General features: G+C 36.3%; 1 protein-coding gene across 2 annotated transcripts in view; it reads left to right on the plus strand.

The window, feature by feature from the left end:
• The window catches only part of WDR64 (WD repeat domain 64), a 150160-nt gene that overhangs the window by 122858 nt on the left and 7041 nt on the right, over positions 1 to 20261 (plus strand). For both annotated transcript variants that reach the window (XM_033412389.2, XM_004283489.2), the window contains 5 exons: positions 2181 to 2290; positions 12876 to 13064; positions 15485 to 15590; positions 18293 to 18373; positions 19205 to 19318. In XM_033412389.2, the coding sequence (XP_033268280.1) occupies positions 2181 to 2290; positions 12876 to 13064; positions 15485 to 15590; positions 18293 to 18373; positions 19205 to 19318 (600 nt within the window). The remainder of the gene's footprint in view (positions 1 to 2180; positions 2291 to 12875; positions 13065 to 15484; positions 15591 to 18292; positions 18374 to 19204; positions 19319 to 20261) is intronic.

Consider the following 20261-nt stretch of genomic DNA (forward strand, 5'->3'; position numbering starts at 1 on the left):
TGTTCAGATATTTAGCTTTAGTATGATTATCTTCAATTTGCAGAGGGGAAATCAGAGTGGCCTGCCTGGGATCACATCACAGTTAATGATGAAGTCAGGGCCAGAACCAGGGTTCTTGTCCTCTAATCTAATGCTCTTTCCATATCTAACACATACAGCTAGCAAATGGAAAACAGTAAGTTTCAACTTACTGTTTCAACTATAAGGCATGTTATGAGCGGAACAAAAACAATCATATGCTTGAACCATCTATGAGTAGAGGGTTATCTAACTGTTTTCTCTTACTCATGATGATTATCAATATTCTATTAATTTGAGCAGATAAAAAATACAATTCAAAACCTACATTTTTGCAAATGAACTTCCTACAAACTGGCAATCAAGACCTTTCAAAATTCAGAGAAAATCTTTAAAACAAAGTTATGTATTAATATTGAATTAGAATAATAGTGGAATTGATTTTAAAGCATTTTCACCAATTTAAAAGAGAATCTATTTTAACAATGTGTTTAAATTGTTCCCTATTCAACCTCATTTCAACGTTTTCTTTATTTGGACAATGCGATTTTCCAATTTGTACCTGGCTGCTTATTTTTAAATATATAACAGAATCTGGTCATAAGATGTCTCATTATTACATACACTAATATGTACCATGCATTGAACAAGATTCAGTTATAGATTACAACTATAGTGAAAATGTCAGTCTATAAATCAGAGGTTAATCTGGTTCTCTTGCAACAGTACTGTTTAAAAGATGCTCCATGGAATACCGATAGTCTAAAGATAGGGTAGTCAAAACTTATCCACAGAAAGGAAAGTAATACATGATTATATTCACATGCCTACAGAAAAAAGTCTTAGACCAGTGATTTTCTAATTACAGGATGTTATCCACTAGGGGGAGTCATCAAATCAATTTAATAAGTGGCAAGCAGTATTTTTATGAAAATAGAAGAGTGGAGTGGAATGAATACAATAGAATAGAATAGACAATATCAGTATACATTATACATAATAAGGTTAAGTATCCTTTGTAAAGGTTACTGAAACTTGTTTCAGATGCATGTGCAGGTATTGCATGTGTTTACTGGGTCATGAAGTAAAATGTATTTCTTACTATAGATGTGGTCCATATTATTGAAATACTTGCCTTAGAGGATCCCATCCCAAGGCAGGGAAATAACCTTTGGATGACCAAAGGTTCTTGAAAAGCTTTAAGAAAATAAGTAGAAGAATGCAGATTTTACCCTGGCTCTCTAGGAACATGGAATTGAATCAGAAGGTCAAGAAATTTAGGAGGAATTTTGCCTAACCTATGTTAAAGTCCAAATGAATTCAGGCCTTATAGAACTCTAAGCTGCCAGAATTCTAGCTCCCACATAGATGAGCAGGAGGAAGTAATATCTTAGTTTGGGTTCATCAGTGATAGAGAGGGAACATATTTTACAGGGATATTACTGCAGAGCAAGCTCCCTAGTTGACAGCTCTAGTTCACACAGTTTAAAATTTTCTTCTAGAGTCCATTTAGAGGCTCTAAAGTTGAGGATAAGTCACATCCTGAAGGAACATACCAATCAAGCCTCAAGATGTCTTTGAGAGAGAATGAGCTGGGCCCATTCCTTTTATTAATTCCTTGTGGTATATAATTATCATATATACCCCACCATCACCACCAAAACAACAACAACAAAAAAAAACAAACAAACAAAAACAATTAGCCACGGATCTTTGGATAAAATTTGGAAATAGGAAAAGTCTTCTTGCCAATCTCACCTTTGGCCTTCCTTTTTAACTCTGCTTTCTCTTGCTCCTTATTATATCTTTCAGTCCCCGCCCCCCACAACACTTCTACCAAGACTTTTCTTTCATCTAGTCATCTGTTTATCCTCAACTAAATGAATTGCTAATCCTCAATTAAATGATAAGTTGCTAAAGATGTAAGATAGTTCCTGTTCCAGGGATATGTATAGATTAAAAAATATCTATAAATAGAATTTTTGGTACCTCAACAAGCAAAAGAAGAGATAATTGGGGTGGGCATTTCATTGTCTTGTGCAGATGTCCACACCATTCATTCATTAGCTTAGCTCTTTAATGATTAACGTTTTTTTGCTCAAGATTGAATTTGAATCAGTACATCCTTATTACATGAGATATGCTTTATTGTTGCTGTCTAGAAAGTCAAACAGCTGCTGTCCTGGCGTGCTCATTCTTTAGAAATTACTCAAATAATCTATGTAGAAGACAAACAAGTGGTGCTGACTGCCTCCATCGATGGCTCAGTGAGGTATGGACCTTCATATAGTGAATTCAGGGTGTGAGAGGTAAAGGATTTTAAGCTAAAGTTTGAGTATATACCATAAATGTAATCTTTTTTTTTTTTTCCGGAGAAAACAAACATTTTATTTTATTTTATTTTTAACAACTTTATTGGAGTATAATTGCTTTACAATGTTATGTTAGTTTCTGGTGTATAACAAAGTGAATCAGCTATACACATATATATACCTCCGTATCCCCTCCCTCTTGTGTCTCCCTCCCTCCCTCCCTATTCCACCCCTCTAGGTGGTCACAAAGCACCTAGCTGATCTCCCTGTGCTATGCGGCTGCTTCCCACTAGCTATCTATTTTACATGAGGTAGTGTGTATATGTCAATGCTACTCTCTCACTTCGTCCCAGCTTACCTTTCCCCCTCCCTGTGTCCTCAAGTCCATTCTCTACATCTGCGTGTTTATTCCTGTCTGCCCCTAGGTTCATCAGAACCACTTTTTTTGTTTTTAGATCCCATATATATGTGTTAACACACAGTATTTGTTTTTCTCTTTCTGACTTCACTCTGTATGACAGACTCTAGGTCCATCCACCTCATTACAAAAAACTCAATTTCATTTCTTTTTATGGCTGAGTAATATTTCATTGTATATATGTGCCACATCATCTTTATCCATTCACCTGTCGATGGACACTTAGGTTGCTTCCATATCCTGGCTATTGTGAATAGTGCTGCAATGAACATTGTAGTACATGACCCTTTTTGAATTATGGTTTTCTCAGGGTATATGCCCAGTAGTGGGATTGCTGGGTCATATGGTAGTTCTATTTTTAGTTTTTTAAGGAACCTCCATACTGCTCTCCATAGTGGCTGTATCAATTTACATTCCCACAAACAGTGCAAGAGGGTTCCCTTTACTTCACACCCTCTCTAGCATCATAAAAGCAATCTTGATTAAAATAAATAAACAAACAAATAAAACATGACACAAAAGGGCTTTGAGAAGGTAACCACTGATTTGCAATTCTTTTCCACACCCAAGGAAATGAGATGTCATGCTCATCAACATTAAAAGGATAATAAATACTTTCAATACAAGTGTTCTTACAGAATTATCTCAAATCATTAAGCAATATGGGTAGCTAAGAGATAGACCCAAGCCCAGAGAAGACCATAGGATACATAGGACCAGAAGTCATTAAAAAAATCATAGGAAAGAACAACTAATACTGAGAAAAGTGAAAGTGAGCTAATTGTTTCAATGACAATGTGATTGATATTACAAAGCCTACTTGTTTTTATGGTTCTTTTCTTCCTTGGTTGCTTCACCTGCTTCAGAGGGGTGAGCACAGTGCTGCAATTGGAGCAAACAGAGATGATTTACTAGGACTGTAATCAATTACATTCTCTAGAGAGCTTCCCTTCAGGATCAGCTTTCATTTTTAAAATTGAGATATAATTTATATATAACATTATATTTGTTTCAGGTGTACAACATAATGTTTCAATATATGTATATACTGTGAAATGATTACAATAAGTCTAGTTAATATTTGTCACCATACATAGTTACAAAATTTTTTTTTGCTTCTAATTAGGACTTTTAATATCTACTACCTCAGTATTAATAACTATAATGGCCATGCTCTACAAAGCCTACTTGTTTTTAATTGCCTAGTAATACTAACTATACATACACAAAATGCTAAAAATACATATACATAAAGAAAAAGGAACTTTTATGATCATTATTGAGACAGATTGCTACATATTAAAATGTCTTAAAATCATGATAATGAGGAGGAGGAGACAAGACAGCAGAGAAGAAGGATGTAAGTTCCCTTCTTACAGAAACACCAAAATTACAACTAACTGCTGAACAAACACCAAGAAAAAAAGCTGGAACCTACCAAAACAGACACCTTACATCCAAAGACAAAGAAAAAGCCACAACAAGATGGTAGGAGGGGTGCAATCATGATAAAATCAATCCCATACACTATGAGTGGGTGACCCACAAACTTGAAAATAATTATATCACAGAAATTCTCCCACGGAGTGAAAGTTCTGAGCACCATGTCAGGCTCCCCAGCCTGGGTGTCTGGCAATGGAAGGAGGAGCCCCCAGAAAATTTGGCTTTGAAGGCTAGTGGGGTTTGATCACAGGAATTCAACAGTATGGTGGAAACAGAAACTCCACTCTTGGAGGAGTGCACACAGGGCCTCATGTGTACCAGGACCCAGGGAAAAGGTGGTGAAATCATAAGAGACTGGGCCAGACTTACCTGCTAGTATTAGAGGTGGGGGCTGGCTATGGCTCACTGCAGGGACAAGGACACTGATGGCAACAATTCAGGTGAGTACTCATTGGTGTGAGCCCTCTTGGAGGCTACCATTTTCTCAACAAGACCTGGCCCCACCCAACAGCCTGTGGGCTCCATTGCTGGGATGCCTCAGGCCAAACAACCAACATGATGGGAATACAACCTGAACCATCAGCAGACAGGTCACTTAAAGTCTTCCTGATAAAACAGCCACCTGATAAACACACTGCTTGACAAGGCCCTGCCCACCAGAGGGACAAGACCCAGCTCCACCCACTAGTGGGCAGGTCCAAGTCCCTCTCACCAGGAAGCCTGCACAAGCCTCTTAGACAGCCTTATCCACAAGAGGGCAGACAGCAGAAGCAAGAAGAACTACAACACTGCAGCCTGAAGAATGGAAACCACAATCACAGAAAGTTAGACAAAATGAGATGACAGAGGAGTCTGTCCCAGAAGAAGGAATAAGATAAAACCCCAGAAGAGCAACTAAGTGAAGTGGAGATAGGCAATCTACCTGAAAAAGAATTCAGAGTAATGACAGTAAAGATGATCCAAGATCTCAGAAAAAAGAGTAGAGGCACAGAGACAGAAGATAGAAGAAATGTTTAACAAAGACCTCAAAGAACTTAAGAACAAACAAACAGAGAGGAACAATACAATAACTGAAATGAAAAATACACTAGAAGGAATCAATAACAGAACAACTGAGGCAGAAGAATGGATAATTGAGCTGGAAGAGAAAATGGTGGAAATCATTGTTGTAGAATAGAATATAGAAAAAAGAATGAAAAGACATGAGGACAGTTTAAGAGACCTCTGGGACATTAAACTCACCAACATTCACATTATAGGGGTCCCAGAAGGAGAAGAGAGAAAGGGCCTGAAAAATATTTGAAGAATAATAGCTGAAAACTTCCCTAACATGAGAAAGAAAAGAGTCACCCAAGTCCAGGAAGTACAGAGAGTGCCAGGCAGGAAGAACTCAAGGAGGAACATGACGAGACATATGAATCAAACTGACAAAAATTAAAAATAAAGAGAAAATATTAAAAGCAACAAGGGAAAAACAACAAATAATGTACAAGGGAACTTCCATAAGGTTATTGGCTGATTTCTCAGCAGAAATTCTGCAGACCAGAAGGGAGTGGCATGATATATTTAAAGTGATGAAAGGGAAGAACCTACAACCAAGAAAACTACCCAGCAAAGCTCTTGTTCAGATATGATGGAGAAATAAAGCTTTACAAAAAGCTAAGAGAATTCAGCATGACCAAACCAGCTTTACAGAAATGCTAAGGGAACTTCTCTAGGCAGAAAAGAAAAGGCCACAACTAGAAACAAGAAAATTATGAATGGAAAAGTTCACCAGTAAAGGCAAACATGCAGTAAAGGTAGGAAACCATCCACACACAAATATTGGCTTGGCCAAAAAGTTCGTTCAGTGTTATGAAAAACCTGAATGAACTTTTTGGCCTGCCTAATAGTATATCAAAACCAGCAATTGTGATAAGAAGAGAGTACAAATGCAGAATATTGGAAATGTATCTGAAATTTAAGAGACCAGTAACTTAAAACTTATTTATTTAGAGACTGCTTTATCAAAACCTGATGGTAACTGCAAACCAAAAATCTACAATAGATACACACACAAAAAAGAAAAAGGAATCTAAACATGACAGTAAAGTTAGTTATCAAATCACAAGAGAAGAGACCAAAAGAGGAAGGGAAGAAAAAAGACCTATGAAAGCAAATTCAAAACAATTAACAAAATGGCAATAAGAAATACATTTCAAGAATTACCTTGAATGTAAATGGATTAACTGCTCCAACCAAAAGACATAAGTTGGCTGAATGTATACAAAAACAAGACATGCATATATGCCATCTTCAAGAGACCCATTTCAGATCAAGGACACATACAGACTGAAAGTGAGGGATGGAAAAATGTATTCCATGCAAATGGAAATCAAATAAATTTGGAGTAGCAATACTCATATCAGAAAAAATAGACTTAAAATAAAGACTGTTAAAAGAGACAGAGACAGATACTACATAATGATCAAGGGATCAATCCAAGAAGAAGACATAACAATTGTAAATATATATGCACCCAACATAGGAGCACCTCAATATATGAGGCAAATGCTAATAGCCATAAAAGGAGAAATCAACAGCAACACAATAATACTGGGGAAATTTAACACCCCACTTTCATCAATAAATAGATCATCCAGACAGAAAATCAATAAGGAAACACAGGCCTTAAATGACACATTAGAACAGATGAACTTAACTGATATTTATAGAGCATTCCATCTGAAAGCAGCAGAATACACATTCTTTCCAAGTGCTCATGGAATATTCTCCTGGATAGACCACATGCTGGGCCATAAAGCAAACGTCAAAAAATTTAAGAAAATTGAAATCATATTAAGCATCTTTTCCAACCACAATACTATGAGATCAGAAATCAACTACAAGAAAAAAACTATTAAAAAAAAAGTGGAGCCTAAACAATATGCTTCTAAACAACCAATGGATCACTGAAGAAATCAAAGAGAAAACCAAAATATACCCAGAGACAAATGAAAATGAAAACATGATGATCCAAAACATATGGGATGCAGCAAAAGCAGTTATAAGAGGGAAGTTTATAGCAATAAAATTGTACCTCAGGAAACAAGAAAATCTTAAACAAACAACCTAACCTTACATGTAAAGCAACTGGAGAAAGAAAAACAAACAAAACCCAAAGTTAGTAAAAGGACAGAAATCATAAAGACCAGAGCAGAAATAAATAAAATAGAGATGAATAAAAGAATAGAAAAAATCAATGAAACTAAAAGCTGCTTCTTTGAAAAGATAAACAAAATTGATAAAGCTTTAGCCAGACCCATCAAGAAAAAGAGGGAGAGGGCTCAAATCAATAAAATTAGAAATGAAAAAGGAAAAGCTACAACGGACACCACAGAAATCAAAGGATGGTAAGAGACTAGTAACAGCAACTATATGCCAAAAATATGGACAACCTAGAAGAAATGGACAAATTCTTAGAGGTACAATCTCCCAAGACTGAATCAGGAAGAAATAGAAAATATGAACAGACCAATCACAGGTACTGAAATTGCAACTGTGATTTAAAAACTTCCAGCAAAGTCCAAGAACAGATGGCTTCAGAGATGAATTCTATCAAACATTTAGAGAAGAGTTAACAACTATCCTTCTGAAACTATTCCAAAAAATTTCAGAGGAAGGGACACTCCCAAACTCATTCTATGAGTCACCATCACCCTGATACCAAAACCAGACAGTTACCACAAGAAAAGAAAATTACACACCAATAACACTGATGAACATACATGCAAAAATCCTCAACAAAATACTAGCAAACATAATCCAACAATACATAAAAAGGATCATACATCATGATCAAGCTGGATTTATTCCAGAGCTTCAAGGATTTTTCAATAACCGCAAATCGATCTGTGAGATACACCACATCAACGAATTGAAGAATAAAATCCATATGATCATCTCAATAGATGCAGAAAAAGCTTTTGACAAAATTCAATACCCATTTATGTTAAAAACTCTCCAGAAAATGGGCATAGAGGGAACCTACCTCAACATAATAAAGGCCATATATGACAAACCTACAGCTAACATCTTATTCAATGGTGAAAAGCTGAAAGCCTTTCCTCTAAGATCAGGAACAATACAAGGATGTCCACTCTCTCCACTTTTGTTCAACATAGTTTTGGAGGTCCTAGCCATGGCAACCAGAGAAGAAAAAGAAATAAAGAAAATCCAAATTGGAAAAGAAGAAGTAAAACTGTCACTGTTTGCAGATGACATGATACTATACATAGAAAATCCTAAAGAAACTACCAGAAAACTAGTAGAGCTCATCAATGAATTCGGTAAAGTTGCAGGACACAAAATAAATACACAGAAATCTGTTTCATTTCTACTAACAACAAAAGATCAGAAAGAGAAATTAAAGAAACAATCCCATTTACCATCGCTTCCAAAAGAATAAAATACCTAAAAATAAACCTGCAAAAGACCTGCACTCTGAAAACTATAAGATGCTGATGAAAGAAACTGAAGATGACACAATCAGATGGAAAGATATTCCATGTTCTTGGATTGGGAGAATCAATATTGTCAAAATGACTGTACTACCCAAAGCAATCTACAGATTCAGTGCAATACCTGTCAAATCACCAATGGCATTTTTCACAGAACTAGAACAAAAAATCTTATAATTTGTATGGAGACACAAAAGACCCCAAATAGCCAAAGCAATTTTGAGAAAGAAAAATGGAGCTGGAGGAATCAGGGTCCCTGAATTCAGACTATACTACAAAGATACAGTAATCAACACATACGGTACTGGCACAAAAACAGAAATATAGATCAATGTAACAGGATAGAAAGCCCAGAACTAAACCCATGCACCTCTGGTCTATTCACCTATGAAAAAGGAGGCAAGAATATACAATGGAGAAAAGACAGTCTCTTCAATACATGGTTCTGGGAAAACTGGACAGCTACATGTGAAAAATTAGAACTTTCTTTAACACCATATACAAAAATAAACCCCAAATGGATTAAAGAGCTAAATATAAGACTGGATACTATAAAACTCTCAGAGGAAAATATAGGCAGAACACTCTTTGACATAAATCGCAGCAATATCTTTTTCAATCTGTCTCCTGAAGTAATGGAAAAAAACATAAACAAGGGGGACTTAATTAAACTCAAAAGCTTTGAACACCAAAGGAAGACATAAACAAAATGATAAGATGACCCACAGAATGGGAGAAAATATTTGTAAATAATGTGACCGACAACAGATTAATCTCCAAAATTTGCAAACAGCTCATGTGGCTCAATATCAAAAAAATTAAACCAATCAAAAAATGGGCAGAAGATCTAAATAGACATTTCTCCACAGAAGACATACAAATGGCCAAGAGGTACATGAAAAGATGCTCAGCATCACTAATTATTAGAGAAATGTAAATCAAAACTGCAATAAGATATCACCTTACACCAGTCAGAATGGCCATCATCAAAAAGTCTACAAATAGCAAATGCTGGAGAGGGGAAAAGGGAACCCTCCTACACTGTTGGTGGGAATGTAAATTGGTACAGCCACTATAGAGAACAGTAAGGAGATTACTGAAGAAACTAAAAATTGAGCTGCCATATGACCGAGCAATCCCACTCCTGGGCATATATCCTGAGAAAAACATGGTCTGAAAGGATACATGCACCACAGTGTTCATTGCAGCACTGTTTACAATAGGCAAGACATGGAAGCAACCTAAATATCCATTGACAGATGAATGGATAAAGAAGATGTGGAACATATATACAATGGAATATTACTCAGCCATTAAAAAGAAAGAAATAATGCCTCTTGCAGCAACATGGATGGACCTGGAGATTATCATACTAACTGAAGTAAGTCAGACAGAGAAAAATATCACATGATATTGCTTACATGCAGAATCTAAAAAAAAAAAAAAGATACCAATGAACTTATTTACAAAACAGAAACAGACTCAGACTTAGAGAATGAACCTCTGGTTACCAGGGAGGAGGGGAGGGGGGAGGGATAGATCGGGAATTTGCGATTGATAGTACACACTGCTATATTCAAAACAGGTAACCAACAAGGGCCTAGTTCATAGCACAGGGAGCTCTGCCCAAACTCTGTAAAAACCTAAATGGGAAAATAATTTGAAAAAGAATAGATGCATGTATATGTAAAACGGAATCACTCTATTGTACACCTGAAACCAACACAAAATTGTTAATCAACTATACATCATTATAAAATAAATTTTTTTTAAATTACATTTAAAAAATCATGATGATGAATTGTTCTTTTAAGGGCATAAAGTTACATAAGACCAAGAGAGATAAAGAGGCTTCAAAGTATTTTAGAGAGTTTAAACATAATGAAGATGAAAAATTTTATGTTGCATGAATGACTCTGGTCTGAAATTCAAAAGATTTTAGCTAGCTGTATGAGCTTGAGGCTGGTGATTTAGACAGGGACAAGTCCATGTAGCATGTAGCAGACATTGTTCAGGGTTTGGATCTTCACCTTGAAATAAATAGCCACCAAAGGATTTTAAGTGGGTGACTAACATAATTTGAATTACATTTAAAAAATGAAAGTGTGTGGAGAATGCATTTTGGAGCAGCAAAAGTGAGAACAAAGAGACTAGTTAGATGTCTGTGGTGAATATAGTGGCATGAACTAGGGGAGTGGTAACAGTGCTGGGAATAAATATTTTGCATTTGAGAACTATCTAGGAGGTAAAATCCAGAAGATGTGAACTTTAACTGACAGAGAAGGTAAGAGATAGATGTCAAGAATGACTCCTGGCATTATAAAACTAGGTGAATATTGGTGCCATTCATTGAGAGAGGAGACATTAAAATAAAAAAGGAAAATATTTGCAATGTGGAAAGATGAAAAACTTAGAAATGTTGAGTTCAAGGTGAATCTTTGGGGTAAGGTCTTATTTGAGGGCAAACAGAACTGTTTGCTCTGTCAAAGAGGAGATCTGTTGTTTTATTCGTAGAAAAAATGAATTGACATGAAAATTACATGTAATTATTATAGATGTTTTTCACAACTCTGTCCCTTGAGTCTCTGCTCCAGCTTATTTTCAGCTACCTGTCATCAGAAGTGTTACTTGGGCACTGTAATGCACAAACACGCACACACACACTCCCCATGTTACATGTGTGCACACTTCTGTTGTTATAAGCATTTCCTGCTCAAACCAGTTATCCTTGGTATGGAGAAATTACTCTTACAATTCCTTCAAGTGAAGTTATCCCTAAATACTCAGTTCAAAAAACCTAGCTCTATTAGTAGCTATCTCAGAATACAGTTCTCTTCATAAATAAGTCCTTCTGCTAAAACTTGCTGTCACTTTCTAAAGGAGTAGGCAGTTTTAACACTCTAACTCTTGTTTGTCAAAAAGGTTGATTTTGTAATAGGAAAAAGCATAATAAAAGCTTAGCTCTGGGACAGAGGATAGAAAGGGCTAAGGATCCATATCTGAGGCTCAGAAATTCAGGCTGAGAGATAGGATCAGTCACTTGGGAGAGTTTCACATGGAGTAGGAAACACCACAAAACAAGGAGACCAAACGTTACTTCAGTCCTTGCCTCCAGCAGAATGAATTTAGGGTTGTCCTAAAGTTAGTCCCTTACCCCTCTAACTTCTGTGTTGAAAGGGCTAGTCCATTTCACTTTGGTCAAGCCTCTGGGAAGTCCATGAAAACACCTATGTAGCATTGGGGAATTGAAATATGGAAGGAATGGTACATTCTCAGGACACTGTCAGGTGTGAGGTTTCCTGACTGGATACCTCTGTTTTACCTACTCCTCAGTGCCTACCTCTTTGATCTGGGATACCACTTGTACTTTGTGGAGTCTACTCTTAATTCATTTCGATTATTCTCCTCTAAATCTAATTCATTTAGGTTGTTCATTTAGATTATTATTTTTCTTCTGGGTCATTGAGGCAGGCACATTATGATTGTTTCCATCAAATGCAATTTTAAGCTTGAAATCAAGACAGAAACAGAAGATCTGCCAAACAATAATTTATTTGTCTTATTTATGTATTAGCACATACTCCTGCTAATGACATTCTGTATGACTTTAAACCATGTGGGCTATTTAGAAGGACTTCTTGGAGTGACATAATGCATATGTATAAAGAACCACTTTTTCTCCCACTTTATTGCAGAACTCAGTTGTAAAAAATAGTATGGTGTTTCCACAATAGTAGGAAATGTAGACGGAGGTTGAGATGATTTTGGTAAGAGTGAAACCATTAGTAGCTATCTTCTCTCATGAGTTCTATTGATGCTGATACAGAAAGTAGACAGCTGAGATATGACCCATTCTACAGCTTAATTCAACTGACAAGTCAACATGATGAGGTTGAACAAGTGTTGTTATTTTGGGAAAAATCTATTTCTTGTCTTCTGGGTTTAATAAATGATTATCATAAGTATAGATTTAAATTGACATTTCCAAAATTGTTGTAGATTAGAATTCTAACTGATAAAAATGTTTATGTTATGATTAGCTCCATATATTTAATAGGAAGAGTCCTGGACCCAAGTTTAAAATACCTGTTGGGCCAGTGAAAATCTACATAAATGATCTAATAAACAGAATAACTTCTACTGAATTCCAGTTATGTTCTTCTCCCTACTTTTGCCTTTCCTCAGGCTCTGGCATGCTCTCAATGGTCATTACTGTGGATATTTTGGACAGCGAAGAATCTTTGAAATATCACAGACAAGTGATGTTATTTTGCCTTGTGATGTTAATGAATATCCCATAGAAATAAAAGAAGAAAGCAAGTTCACAGAGAAGAAGCAAAAATATGAATATCCTCTGGTATTTGACCGGCAAAGGTAAGAGCATTTGGTTTCCCGAAGATGAAATTAAACTACATGATGCTGTGATACATAGGATTTAATCAAACAAAGACCAAAGAGGCAATTGCTTAAGCAAAGGCACTAAACAGTGAAAGACTATGTTAGTCTTTCAAGGCTTGGAGTCCAGGGAGTAATTAGGGAGGATATAGTAGGAAATAAAATGAGAAAAGTCTATAGGGGCCAAAGCACAGTAAGACTTTTATGGGCCAACATAAGGATTTTTAACTTTACGGAAATCACTGTGACAGAATACCTAAGGGGAAGAGCAGGTCTGAAGAAAAAGGTGGTAAGTTTGGTTTTGCACAGGTTTAAGTCTGAGGTGTTTGTGGGACTTCCAAGTGGATATATTTAATGAGCAGTGAGATCTGTTTGGAGCTCCCAAAAGAGGTCAGACTTATAGGTAAAGATTTTGGTGTCATCAGCACAGTAGTATTTTCAATGTGGAAAAGTCACTTATGTCCTGTGTATAGAGTGAGGAAAAAAAAAAACAGAAAACTGAGGAAGAAATCAAGAAATAGCCTGTAAAGAGCAGGCCAAGGAAGAAAAAACAGTGAAAAACATTAAGAAGGAGTAGCCAACATGTTGAAAGTCATAAACAAGTGGTGTGATGGAAATCAAGGGAGGAGAGAATAAGAAAATTGGTAGAGAGGACACCTTTGTAGAATGTGGCAGTGAAGGTCACATAGGACAAGAGAACAGTAAACACTGGTTTGGGCATGTCTGTCAGCTGAAAGGTCACTGATGATTCTAGAGAGTAAAATTTCAAAGAATGATGGGTAAAAATTCACATTGTCTTGGTTGAGAAATAAATAAGAGACATGAGGTGATGACAGTATAGATTACTTTGCAAGGAAGTCAAATAGCTGTAAGGATGAAGAATAGTTTGTTTCATGTGTTTGATTGTTTGTGGGGGAGACTTGAGCATGCTTAAAGGCATAGGGGAGGGAGGATAGTCCTCCAGTAAAGAATAAAATATTGGTCAAAATGTGTTTTATGCTTTTGCAAAGCTCAGTCCTGGTTTTGACCATGGCTGAATCTTTGTTATAATGGAAGAGATTGGTGCTCATTTGAGCTTTCAACATCAGCAAAGCTCAGACCTAGATTATAGATGTCTAAATGTCTAGCCCTCACAGGACCAGACTGCCTAGACTGGTAATATCCAGCAGACCAGAGCTGGAATAGCTAACAAGATGAGTCCAAAGTGTGAAGAATCAGAGAGGACTGTCTTAAATAAGGTCTTTTAGGGAAATCCTAAGTGGGTCAAAGCTGGGGAGACACAATGCCGTCATCTAGTCCAAAAGTTGGTAGAATGGCTGTAAATAGGAATTGAAGCTGAGTCACAAACCACACAGAATGTGGTGCAAAACAGGAACAGTTTGGGAACAATTAACAAGGGTTCCAAATGACTGCCAAAATCCCACTGCAGTGTTCAAGGCTTGCCTTAGCTGGGCAGTAAGGAACACTGGGGAAGAAGTCTGGCTAAAATGTAAGAGGTGGTATAGTAGAGCCAAGACTCATCAGGATATGATAAAGTTCACCAAGCAAAGTTGATCAATCTCCTCGGGTAATTGCTGAGCCTTGAGCATCCATGTATCTTAGTACTGAAAACACTATATTCTAATTTTGTTAATATGCATTCCTTCATTATTCTCTGAGTTCCTTGAGGACAAGAACCATGTTTTATACATCTTTATATACCCAGTTCTTAGTTCAGTACTTAGCACAAAGTAGGCACTCAAAAGATATTGTGGAACAAAAAAAGAATGACTAGTGGAGAACATTACAAGCAGACGCAAGAGATGTAAATGATAGATACAGAAGTTTGAAATGATATGATATATTTGGGATAGCTTAAAGTAGGATATGTGTTCACATTTTGTTATAAGTAAATAATTATGTCTTGTGTGTAGCAAATCAGGCCTTCTTCTGTACAAGTACTGCATTTTAGAACATACTACTTATTATCTTTAAAAAATGTTTTAATACTTGGTTATAACTTTTAAAATATATGCATAAGTAAGTTTTAACTATAGTGGGAGCTGACCTGAGTCACAAAAAAAAATCAAACTTTGGTTTTATACCAGAGATTTCCTCATCCTTACTATACTGTTCTTTTTCCCCCCCAATGGCTATTAATGAATTTAACTACATGGAATGTTCAGGTTTAGTAGACATCTCTGTGGTTTCTTTGGAGGGAAATCTGGGAAGCCAAGTGGAATAAGAGTTAAGTGCAAAGGTCACATGGTTAGGACTGGTGCCATGGGAGCCAAGAGAATTTGGAGGCCCAGACAAAGAAGTACATGATGGATACTTGCTGATTAGGCAGAAAATAAAAGGCGTGGGCATGTCCTTAACTGTTTTTGTGTGTATGTGTGTATGTGTATCTTTATATGCAGATGGGAAAAAATGAGCTCGATGTCTTTGCTCTTCAAGCGTACACCTCCTAAGACCTTTGAAGTGGAACATGATTTTAAGTATTTTAACTCTCTTTCTTCTCCCAAGGTAACCTTAAAAAACAAACAAACAAAAACTTTTGCTTTTGCTTTTTTGAATTTAGATGTGCCCAGTGTATTCGTTTTCTATCGCTGCTGTTACATATCCCTGCAAACTTGGTGGCTTAAACAATACAAATTAGTTATTTCACAGTTCTGTAGATCAAAAGTCTGACTCTGGTTTTACTGGTGTTGCCAGAGCTGTTTCCTTTCTGGAGGCTCTAGGGGAGAATCTCATACTCCTTAGTTTGTGGTCCCCTTCCTTCATCTTCAAAGCCAGAAATGTTGCAACTCTCTGCCCATTCTTCTGTGGTCACATGTCTCTCTGACCAGTGGGAAATATTCTCTGCTTTTAAAAATTCCTGTGACTAGATTGGGCCCACCTGGATAATCCATCACAAGGTTCTTAACCTTAGCCACATCTGCAAAGTCTCTTTCGCCAAGTGAGGCAATATATTCACAGATTCCAGGTGAGAGGAGTAGGGTGTGAATATCTTCGGTTACCATTATTCTGCTTATCACAGATAGACACACTTTTCTTCCGTGCAGAAACAGGAGAGAAATGTACACTGTTATTTATTCTATTTCAATTTCTAAAATTTCTAAAAAACGGATATAGCATGAGTCTTTAGGCTAAGGTCTGGCATTAATTAATTAAAATGGATTTCCTCAAGATTTTCAACAATACAAACCAAACTTTTCTCCCATTTCTAACCTACAGTTGCCCAACCCTCTGTAAATCAGACTAATTGTTGTTTTCCTGAACATTTTTCTCAGTATTCTATCCCTATAGTCCACCTGGTCTACCCTTGCCATATCCATGATCTCTCTCTGTCAAAGTCCATCCTACTCTGTAACTGACAATGTATTAGTATCCAGAATAGGAAAAAATCAGTAAGTAGAAAAGGTAGTCCAATTTAAAAAAGAGTCAAATACTTGAATAGATGCTTCACAAAAGGAAAAAAAATTACCAATAAATACATGAAAAGATGCTCAGCCTCATTAGTAATCATGGAAATGCACATCAATAATATTATAAGATAGCATTTTACAGCCACCAACTTGGCAAATATCAAAAAGTCTGACAATTGGTGTGCATTTGGAACAATCAGAACAATAATCTGCTAGTGGAAATAGTGTAAACTGCTAGAATCACTTTGGAAAATTATGTGACAGGCATTATCTAGTAAAGTTGAAAATAAGCATACTCTGCTGAGTAGAAATTCTTGAGCATGTGTTTGGGAGGCAGGAACAAGAGAGCTCAGAGCAGTATTGTTTGTAACAGCAAAAACCTGAAAGCAGCCTAAATGCTCATCAACAGTATAACTGGTAACTAAATTATGGCATATTTATAAATTGAAATACTATGGCACAGTAAAACTAAATGGACTAGAATAGCACTCACCTACACAAATGAGTGTTTGAGACATACTATTGAATGAGAAAAGTTTTGCATAAGAATACATACATAGCGATTTCATTTAGATAAAAATAGAGGAGAGGAAAAACTAAATAAAATATTGTTTTGGCAAAAAGCATAAAAGGTAAAATTGTATAAATAAAAGCAAGAGAATTAAGAATATAACATTCAGATTATGTTTGAGAGCAGATGAAAAGGACTGGGAATGGCACACTGAAAACCTCAAAGTTGAGGGTATTGTTCCAATTTGTAAAACAGAGCAGTGTTCATTATGTCATTATTCTTTCACAGCATCAACTTCATGTTTAATAAATATTTAACACTTTCCAAATGAAACAATTTTTATAAACCCTAGCTTTCTGTCCAAACGGAACTCAGTTTCTCCCAGAGGACAGGCTGACAGGCAGGAAAGGGACTGGCTGTGGAATGTAACAGACTTAGGTTTAATCTTAGATGTTATTTTCTCTAATAACTAATAATCTAATCCTTCAAAGAGTTCTTGTGAGGATTAAATGAGAAAATATATATGAGGTACATCGTAGGTACTCAATAAATGTTAATTCCACTTTTCCCAAAGGCCCCAATCTCTTCTTGCTTTGTGTCTCATAACATGTTCGCTTACCATGTTCTACACTGAACTAGAATTATTGGTATACTTACTCTTGCTTCTCACCTCCACCAATAAATCATAAGCTCTTTATGGGCAAAGATACATGTATAGCATATAAAAATTCCTCAATTTTGTTGAATAGCACAACCTAAAAATAAAGATTGGTATTCACTTTTAATATTTTCTTCCAATTTGAAGAGATAAATTTTTAAGTAATTTAACTGAAATATTAAATAAATTTGGGGAAGTCTTTAGAAATGTTTTAAAGCTCTTGAAACAACTGAATGCCCTCTTCTTACCACAACTTTATCTTCTCAGTTTGTTGGTAAAATAACAAAGAGTTAATGCTTGAGGTAAAATACCTTTTACTAAGGAATCTCTGATTTCTACTAGCAATTTTGTTTTGCCCATTCCTTTTCATTCTCAATTGTGTAATATTTATCAATTCACTTCTTTTCTCTTAATTTCTTTTTGACATATTGTTATTAGTAATAATAAAACAATAGCACTAACTCACATTTAAGTAGCACATCACTATGTGCATTTGATCCTCATAACTCATCAACAGGGAAAGAATTTGCTTAAGATCATGCAGCTAGTAAGTGACAGAATTTGAATCCAGGAATTTTGCCACTGATGTAATGTGCCCTTTTGCTTAAACATTCACTCCTCTGCTTTGCAGATTCGAAGACATGCCTTGGAAGGTTTCATGACTGAAAACAGAGAGGCAGGGATTGTTTTTGGTTCTCTGCCTATATATAGGGTGAGTTGGAGGTATCTAAGAGTAGAGTGGTTACAGAACAATAGGGAATCTGACATCTCATCCCTGACCCTGGGCTAAAAAGCAAGGTTGGAGAAAATCACATAACCAAGCAGAATGATGCTTCCATAAACATGTTGTGTCCGATCCCAGAGAAGTCTTCAGTTCTGTTTGTCAATGGCCTTGACCACTTGTCTCTGTCATTCCACACTAAACAATACTACAGAAAACTATTTCAAACTTTACCCTGGCTCTTCATCACCTAGAGGGTAAAATCCAGATGCCTTTAGCCTGGCATACAAACCTCTCATGATCTGATCTCTGCCTGAACTGTATGACCCCACTTTCCACCACATTCTCCCACGTACCCTATACTCCAGCTATGCTAAATTACTTACCATTCCTTAAGCATCACTGTTCTTTCCTCTTCTGTGACTTTGCCTGTGCTGCCCCTCTGCCCATAACTCATCCACCACTTGTTTCCCTCCAAATCCCTATTCATCCTTCAAGTCTCCAACCCAGATAACCTGTTAAATTAAAGAATTAACCAAGAATAATAAACCAAAGACAAAATATTACAACTTAATCTTAACCTATTGTTTCTTAAAATGTTAATTCTCTTTCCCAAGAACATGTTGATACCTATTACAGGTATCAAACACTTAAACTACAGATGATGCTAAGGGTAAAGTATCAGAATTAATAGTGGGCTCCTGGGAAGGTAGGTATATTTTAAAGCAGTTGAATCTTCTCACTCCCTATCCCTCACCCTTGAATTCACATTACAGAAGTTAGCACTTTAAGTATGTCTAACTCCTTGTTTATGGCTTCTAGGTACCAAGCTCCACTAGTCTAAGATTTCTTCCACTAATTGGTTCAGAGGCACAAAGGGACTTTTCAGATGGCATTCCAGGAAAGAAGAAGGGAAGCCATGTTCAACATGAAAGAGTGAGTTAGTACTTAGAATTCCATAGTGTATCCCATTTCTGTTTGGATTGTTTCTTATTTCTGGGTCTAAAATTATCTCAGTTCCTACTTGGTTTACAAATATTCCAGGATGCATGTGTTTTATCTTAGTGAGATGCAAATCATGAATTTCCTGGACAGACAGAAAAATCAAACAAGACCTCTGAGCCTGAAAAAGTAAAACTTTCTGAGAGCTAATGTCAGACTTAGGTTCACTGACTAATTTGAAAAGCTAGGCAGTATGACATGACATATCTGAGGGCTGTGTAGCCATCCTTGCTTCCTAACATTATTGTACCTGCCTGAAGGAGCCAAGACATCAGTAAGTTTCTGGCTTACCAGCCAAGTCAAGGAGAATGCTTTCCACATACGGGGTTGGCCAAAAAGTAAAAGTAAAGTCTTACAGAAAACCCCGAAGAAACTTTTTGGCCACCCCAATATTAGTAGGAAAACTAACACAAAACTTTACAGTTTACATAGTATTTTTATAAATGATTCTTTTGATTTTCACAAAAATCACACAAAGTGTTATACCCATTGTAGAATTGGAAAAAAGTGGAGCCAGAAGGGAGGTTAAGTGACTTGCCAAGATCACATAAAATTAAGTGATAACCTGAGGCCAACATTTTACTCCAAATTTCATGCTCATTCTCTTAAACCAAACAGCCTAAAAAACTCAAACCTTAAAACTCTTCTACTAGTTCTAGGAAGTTTATATAAGCCTAACTTAAAATGTGGTCATTTATCTAGTTATTAAAATTGATCAAAAATTAAGAGGAAGATCTAATATATAGTAATTTTTATTTTTATTATTTTTATTTTTTGGCCACACCACATGGCATGTGGGAACTTAGTTACCCAACCAGGGATCAAACCTGTGACCCATGCAGTGGAAGCACAGAGACCTAACCACTGGACCACCAGG

The sequence above is a fragment of the Orcinus orca genome, chromosome 1 (genome assembly GCF_937001465.1).
Source record: "Orcinus orca chromosome 1, mOrcOrc1.1, whole genome shotgun sequence".
Classification (NCBI taxonomy): domain Eukaryota; kingdom Metazoa; phylum Chordata; class Mammalia; order Artiodactyla; family Delphinidae; genus Orcinus; species Orcinus orca.